The following is an 8,199-nucleotide window of genomic DNA, read 5'->3' as shown; positions in this document are numbered from 1 at the left end:
AACGCATCATCCGTGTTGTGCTGCATAACCAAACACCGATTCCTGCTTCGCTGGACGCAGCCACAGCAGCCATTACGTTTTCATTTTCCTTCATTGCTTTTCCACGAAGTAGGGGCGGAGTTTAGATTCCTATTTTCGTCCCTGCGCAGTGAGTACCCGGATTGATAGGGATATAATTTTTCCTGCATCTGAGCATATCATTATAAAAAGGACACGCATTCAGTTTCAGACAACCATTCCTTTAGGACACTTCCGGTCGCCGGTTTTAGGAGATAAACGTTAGAGTGTGAGTTGAGTTGAGGGAACTATAAAGCAGTTTGAAAAGTGAAAGTGAAAATGGATAAAATTTGTCGCAGTCAGTTGCCGGATTCATCATCCTCGCCTCCATTAAGGTGCTTGTTGGAATTAATTGATTGATTGAGTGTGCATATAAAAACGATGTGAATAAGACAGAATGCGGGCATATCCGGGACGATACCTGAAGTAGCACACTTGGAAATATTTGTGTTGTGATGCATGAAGAGTGATCGGTCCATATTAATTCAGTTTATTTTTATATCTATTTCATTGAATTCCGTTCCAACGTGATGACACGTGCAGTGGACTTAACTTTCATAGCTTCGACGAGGACCTCATCTCGGAATTGCCGTCGTGTGTTTATGCTAATCATCAGCTGGGAGTTGCAACGGCGACTAACCCCGGTTCAGCGAATCTCAGGCTGAACACGAACAGCTTGCGTCAAATCCAGCATCAATATTTACATCACACAGGTAACTAAAAACTGAGCTAATTTCAAACTGAACCTGAAAAAAATGGGGAATTTAACCTTTTTTAAATTAATAAACATCTCTTGAAGTCAATTGTTTCCACTATACTATCTTATGCCATTCATAAAAATTCGGAACAAAAACTTTTTATGAAACACTGTCAATAAAAAACATGTAGAGTATAAATGTTGTGTGTTGTAAAGTGTAAATATGATAATCATGAATGCTCATAAATCAAGTACTGTTTTTTTCCAACGCTTTTAATATATTCTTATTCTACATAAAATATAATGGGTCATCAAACCATGCAAAGTATTACAATTGAGGGGCTTAGAATGAAAGGGGTGTAAGTGATTTGATCGATTTCTCTACAATGTGTGTTGCTGCAGCTCTTCTAGATGGTACAACCACCTTGAAACGATCGCACTATTGAACCGTACCGTATTGCGTACTTTCTGGTATTCGTAAGAATGTTGAGAGACTTGCAGTTCCATGTCCCGAGTTTCTCTAGTCCGTGTTTTTTGCTTGGGTCTAGTCTGATTGTTCTGTTTCGAATCTCTTTGTGATCCTTCCTGTGCGTTTAATTTTCCCGGATTAGTTGCAGTTCTTGCACCAACCCCCTGTCTAACCGGAGAATCATCGTGCACAGCTCTGTTTAAAGTCTCACGCTGACACGAGAACAATGATCCACCGCCCTGACATGGGGAACAGACTGTTTTGAGCCGCAGCTCCTTGGTTCTGAATGAAGCGTTTCGAAGAAGAAGAATGTTTCTGAATAAATAGCGAAATTATTACAATCAAGAAACCAATGACTCAACATATTTTAATTTGTTTTAATTTTAACTTTTAAACAACTAAGTGTTTGTATGTACCATCTGATGGATTCATCGGAAAACTTTAACAACTTACTTCCAGTTTTGGTGAAGGAATCGTGAGGTCTTTTCCAAACATTTTTGGATGTTCTGGAGCAAGAAAAAACCAGAAAAAAATGAGAGGAAGTGAGAGTTTTGAGTTTCAGAGCGTTACAATTTCACTAATTACTCGTCACTCTTGTCTGTATGGTACAATTACACGGTAGAATAGAAAAACGTTTGGCGTCGTTAACTTCTTTAGCAGTAAATAATTAACACTTAAATACCGTTTCGAATCATATTTCGGACACTCTGTAATAATAACTTGAAATACTTAATGCCCTGATGATATAACTAAAGGGTTACTCTAAAGAATCAATTTTGTTATTTATTTTATAGTTATATTATCAGGGCATTAAACATCTCAAGTTATTATTACAGAGTGTCCGAAATATGATTCAAGACGGTAATAAGTCTGAATTATCGTCAAAAGATTTTTTTATTTACACTGCGCACATTGCGAGTTAACCCCGTAGAAAAACCGAAAAAGTAAACTATATTAGAGTTTGTAGAATGTTCGCTATCGATATCTTCTTCTTCTTCAATGGCACTAACGTTCCTAGAGGAACTTCGCCGTCTCAACGTAGTATTACTTGCGTCATTTTTATTAGTACTTAGTTGAGATTTCTATGCCAAATAACACGCCTTGAATGCATTCTGAGTGGCAAGCTCTAGAATACGCGTGATCACAGTGCAAGTCGGAGGAAATTTCTTTGACGAAAAATTCCCCCGACCAGAACGGGAATTGAACCCGAACCCCCGGCATGTTAGTTATGACGCTAACCACTCGGCCACGGGAGCGCTATCGATATGGAGATTTAAAAATACTCTCAAAAATATATATTGTTGCGAGATTTGTACCCCCGTGCTTTAGCGCGAGGCTCTTCCACTCATTCTCGAAAGTGGTTACCGTGATTGAGAAATAGAAATAGGAGTATCATCCGGCTTAATCCATCATTTATGATGATCTATCACTATCTATCACTCGGAATTCTTGTTTTATAAAAACTAGACGGTGCTGCCTGTAAGCAAATAAGAAGAGCTGCGATTTTGACCCTTTCATAGCTATTTCGAATTCAAATTGGAGACTGAATCTGGTGTAAGCCTAGAAAGCAGTATCTCCTCATGAAATTGTTCGTAAGAGTTTTGAGCACTGAAAAAAAAATAAATTTTGATTTAACCCATTTTGTGCCAAGCGTTCGAAAAATCGAACAGCAACTTTGATAATTTTTCTTGTCTTATGAAAGCAATATGCTAATGTTTTTGCACCAAAAGATAGCTTAATTTATTGGCTACCACTTACCATCAATTTCATTTAATTTTGTATAGCTTTATTGGGCAATAAATTCGATTTAATGCAAGTATGACCAGAAGGTGTTTTCAATTTCAATTGAAAAACCCAATAAAAAACAAAAATATATTATTTTTTCTACAGCATTACTTTCATAAAAGAACACACATTGTGATGTAGGGCAAAAAAATCATACAATTGGGCCTCCTACAGGAAAAAAACAGCCGAGGAAATTGAGTGTTCGAAAAATCGAACGTTGGCCATAACGAACATTGTTTTTTTCTACTGAATCAATACCAACACATCTAACCTCCGCAGCGCATTCTGGTTTGTTTACATTGGTAGACGGAAGGTTTTTTGACGTAGAACTACGGCTTTCATTAAGGGTGTCAAATCAGAAAACAGGTCACGTTTTTATGAAATAAAGTTAATGTTAATAACTATTTTTGCCGCGAACGGATTTTGGCGATTTACATACCAAACGAATCGGAAATTCCCTAAGATTTGTTTGATATGCTATATATTACAAACCCATAGTCTGTATATGGTTTAAATTGATGAACATTGGAAGTATTCCCATTTCCTCATACATTTGTTCTGTCCTTTGTGTGCTTTCCCGAACAGAGCTGTCAATAACGAGCAACTTATCGACGAGCAACGAAGGGGAAATCGTAAGATGTAAAGTCTCCGTGAACAAAGGAAAAGAAGAAGAACGAAGGGGAATATTTGCCTAGAGTATAAACAGTGGATCTCGCTGAGGCAAACTTTAGAGGCGAATGAACTGCAAAGTTTAAAGCCTCTTAAAAACAAAGAAAGAAAGAAAGGCAAACTTTCATTCTTCATGAGAAAATCGACTGAGCAACATCGTTGCTGGGCGAGCTGGACGGCGAGGGATCGAATACCTCTCTCAAGGCAATGGGGGTGGAGGAGTAATATGATGGATAAAGTACAGTTTTCCGAGGGCCTTTTTGAAGGTTAGAGACGAATGAACTGAAGAAGTTTCAAGTCTCAAGCAAGGAAGGGACTTTCAGTATCGTTCTGTATTCAAAGTAATGAATATCGCTTGTTCTTCCTTGTTTTGCGTCATTACATGTCTTAGTTTCGGATTGAGCTGTGGACACGACCAAATTACTCACTCGCTGATGTCTCTGGCATTGCACCAAGTTATTCAATAAGTTATAATAAGTTATTAATTAATTTGGGTTCGCGTGCCAGTCGCAGACTGCTTTCAACTAGGATTGCATTTGCGCTAATCTTGATCATAATGAAGCAGTGCTACTCTTTTCGAGGTTGTTGAGATTAACAGATAGAGTTTATTTCGTTTATTTTGTCACCAAGAAAGTATATGTCCTTCTGGAATTTTGTATGTGAGCACAAGAATGAATCATCAAATTATTATCGTCAAATGATTCTACAATAAAAAAAAATCAGGACGACCAAACTGGTAGAATGGTTATTTCAAAATTTTCATAGCATTGTAAAATAATATCCGCAGTTATAAACAAGCAACTTGAAAAAAACTACGGCGTAGTTCTACGTCAACAATGCGGTCGTGTCTTGAACACAACCTCTTATAATTTTTTCATTCAATTTTGCGTTTTCAATTGTGAATGTTTGTAAGTATCGATTATTTTAACAAATATTGTCGGAAAGCTACACTTTTGTCCGTATAACCTTAGGTGATGGCGGTCCGCAGAATTTCGTGCGTGGAGGAGCTGGAGGAAATCATCAGTACGTGGAATAATGCTTCTAGTGAGATTGCCGGTGTAAATATTCTTCCGCCGGATCTGGTTGACGATCTCACCGATGAGGAAACCCTTAATGACGATTCAATTCAACAGAATAACAACATCCCAACCCTCAATGCTGTAGCAGGAACTTTCGAGATCGAAACTTTTTGTAGTATCGATGACATTGCTGAATTGACGACTCCACAAGATCATGCACATAAAGCTGCCGCTCAGGATAAACATTGCTCAGGCAAGATGACTCTGCCCTCCACTTCACGTAAGAGAGGTAGTGAAACACAGACCTAGTCTCGAACAAATCAGCAAGCGTTGGGGATTGGCTATAAGCCATTGAGTGCATTTCCAGAACCCCATTGGAAAAGTTTTACAACGGATAAAATTGAATACTCTGTTTCGCCTGGTTCCCGGAATAAATCGCCACAGAAAACGACTGCAACAGAAACCACCGCTTATAAAATGTGTAGTAGGCTATAAATATTGTGGCGCGGTATTGTATTTCAAAACAAGAATTAACCGGGCAAACGTATCGCCCCAGGCAAACGTAACGCCCCGGGCAGACGTATACCGTCCGACGCTCGCTAGAGCTCGGTCGGACATTGCTAAAGGATCGTATCCTATGTTTCAAACTAACCGGGCAATCAGTGGATCCCAGGTTTGCGTGCGAGACACCGCCGCTTCCGACGGCGGGTCGGCGGTGGACTCGGATTGCGTCATCTTGGCGGCATGGGCCGCCTCGATTCCTTATCCTCGCCAAATGGGGACTTCGTCCCCATTACATTGTCCTCAGAATAAATTTCGAAAAACGAGAACAAGAGAATAAATTTATAATAGAAATGTGAGGCACATGATGTTTTTCCCGCGCCAAATATTTCTAGCCTACTACACTTTTTCTAAGCGGTTGTTTCTGTTGCAGTTGTTTACTGTGGCGATTTATTCCGGTCACCGTTTCGCCTAATAACGAACCTCTGGCTAATAAACAACAAGAGTTGTTTGATACAATCAGATATTTATCACCGTTACAACTCTTTCTCTAACTGTTTGATGATGAAGTCATATCACTTATTGTACGGGAGGCAAACCGACATGCTGGCAAGCAAAATTCCACTTTTCTACTCGACATCATAACCTTGAAAAGATTCATTGGAATACTGTTGTTATCTGGATACCACACCCTCCCCAATATTAACGATTATTGGTCCAATGAACCTTCCTTGGGAGTTCCTATTGTGAAGCAGGAATAAGTTTCGCGAGATAAAAAAGTTCATTCTCTTTTCAGACAATTACAACCTGAATAAGATGGATAAAATGGCTAAGGTAAAAAAATGCACTTGTTGAATATCTATTAATTTTTTTTTCTTTCAATCAGCTTCGTTCGTTTTTTGAAGTAATGAATCAAAAATTCATACAGTTTGACGTTTTCAGTGATAATTTGTCCACAGATGAGCAGATGGTACCATACTTCGGCAGACATTCCTGCATGCTCAACAGAAGGATACCTCTATCAATTCATGCCATACTGTGGCTCAAGTGACAACTACAACAGGACAGTGGGCTTAGGGGCCGACGTTGTATTGTGGTTGCTTGGACGAGTTGAGCATCCTACTAGATATGCCATCTACTTTAACATTTTTTTTACAAGCTACCTGTTGATGTTGATCCTAACAGAACTGAAAATCGCAGTCTCAGGTACCGTTCGATCGAACCGTGTTGGAGGTGCATTGCTCAAGACAGGAAAAAAGCTTCCGAAAGGTCAATATCATTGTCAGCTCGACGATTGCAACAAAATCGTATTCTGCCGAAGCAGGACAACAAGGAAGTAACAATCGCTACAAACTTTGATCAAATTGAACCAACTCATTCGGTTTAACGTTGGCGCAAAGGAGTGCAGGGTAAAAGTGCCGGCGATCTTGTTACCGTGCAGCAGCCACATGTGTTGTATAACTATAATAAAAATATGGGTGGCGTACATTTGCACGACAATGCTGCGCAAAACTATCGGATCAACATTTGTTTGAAAAATGGTACTGGCCTGTATGGATAAATGCGTTGAATTCTGCTGTCGTAAATTCGTGGAAATTGCACTGTTTTGTAACGAAACACAGAGGCGAAACTTCCTTGCATCAGAAAGAATTCAGAGTATTGATTACCCAAGCGCTGTTAATGACTGGTGATCCAACTACGAGCGACGAGGAAAAGGAGGTTGAAGATTCTGTCCCCAATAACATTCCCCGTATTAGCGGAGGACCCCTTTATTATAAGGCATCCCGAATTAAAAGTACGTCGCTGTCAGTGGAGAAGGTGACAAACCAACATATTATCTTTATAAAAAATGCAATAAACATTACCATTTCCACTGCTTTGATAAAATCCATGAATAAAGTCTTACTATTACGATAATCTGTAACATTGATGACGTATATTTAGTTAATAAAATAAACTGTTTTTCCGCAGCATATTTATACTTTGCAGGTTTTTGAAATTGTTTGATTTTTCAGGAATTGGATTATAGGAAAGCAACGATTATTGAGCGTTGACATTTCTCTACCAGCAATAATCAAAATTAGACCAATGGTTTTCACAAAAAAATAATTTTACGGCTCGTTAAATTGGTCGTTGGTCGTTAATGGGTTAAATCCCCCAAAAATATCATTTTGAACAAACTATTATTTTTTTTCAGATTGCTTAGACTCCCCGAGCTCAGCCAGTCCTTCACTGTCCACATCTATCGGACACCCTTATAATGCAACCCCCTACAAAATCCAACGGCAGCAAACGAACATTCGCGAACGTAAACGGATGATGAGATCGGCTCCCAACGGGTAAGGAAACACATTCCAGTGGGCGAAAGCACATGGATAGCGCAACAATCACTTTTAATGACAGTTCCTTCTTCCCCTCGTTAAACAGCAGCATAAACTCAGCATTCGACGAGCTTCGAGTGCATGTTCCGACGTTTCCGTACGAAAAGAGACTAAGCAAGATCGATACCCTACGTCTGGCCATCGCATATATCGCACTGCTGCGAGAGGTCCTCGAGGCGGACTACGATCCATTGACGTACGTGGAAAAGTGCCTCCGTGGGGAGATAAAGGCTGAACGTGCCCATTGGAATACGAGCGGTAATTCGATAACACAAAATATCGAATATTCAATACTAAGGAAATATAGCTTTTCTTATCCTAGATTTGACAGCACGTCTCTCGTGGATAAACTGGGAGAACCTTGGAGTACACCCGGGAAGACGCACGATTCTGACTTCGCTGGCGCTAGGGTCATCGGAAAGCCTTGGGTGTGGCCCACCACCGCATCTCATGTAAATCTGCTGCACTCGACAGCATCATTGCATATGTCTTCCTTTGGAATATGTCTAGTCATGCAGTAATTTTTAGTATCCTCAATGATTGTGATATTGTCTAGTTTTAGTTTAAAATTCATAAGTTCGTTGTTTTTGTTATGAGGTGTTAGTTTTGAAGTCAATAAAA

General features: G+C 39.5%; 1 protein-coding gene across 3 annotated transcripts; it reads left to right on the top strand.

Moving 5' to 3' along the window:
• Positions 1 to 235: 235 nt before the first annotated feature.
• On the top strand, positions 236 to 8,199 carry LOC129779417 (uncharacterized). Of its 3 annotated transcripts, none has more exons than XM_055786886.1 (5): positions 236 to 392; positions 601 to 770; positions 7,395 to 7,536; positions 7,628 to 7,836; positions 7,901 to 8,199. In XM_055786886.1, exons 1-5 carry the CDS (start codon positions 337 to 339, stop codon positions 8,032 to 8,034), a joined length of 711 nt encoding a protein of 236 aa, XP_055642861.1. In that variant the 5' UTR covers positions 236 to 336; the 3' UTR covers positions 8,035 to 8,199. The 3 variants fall into 3 exon arrangements, with proteins under 3 accessions (XP_055642861.1, XP_055642860.1, XP_055642859.1); XM_055786885.1 differs by having other exon boundaries at positions 7,625 to 7,836; XM_055786884.1 differs by having other exon boundaries at positions 7,601 to 7,836.

The sequence above is a fragment of the Toxorhynchites rutilus genome, chromosome 3, assembly GCF_029784135.1.
Source record: "Toxorhynchites rutilus septentrionalis strain SRP chromosome 3, ASM2978413v1, whole genome shotgun sequence".
Classification (NCBI taxonomy): domain Eukaryota; kingdom Metazoa; phylum Arthropoda; class Insecta; order Diptera; family Culicidae; genus Toxorhynchites; species Toxorhynchites rutilus.
Note: the sequence above shows the minus strand (reverse complement) of the source record. Positions and strands in the feature narration are given on the sequence as shown.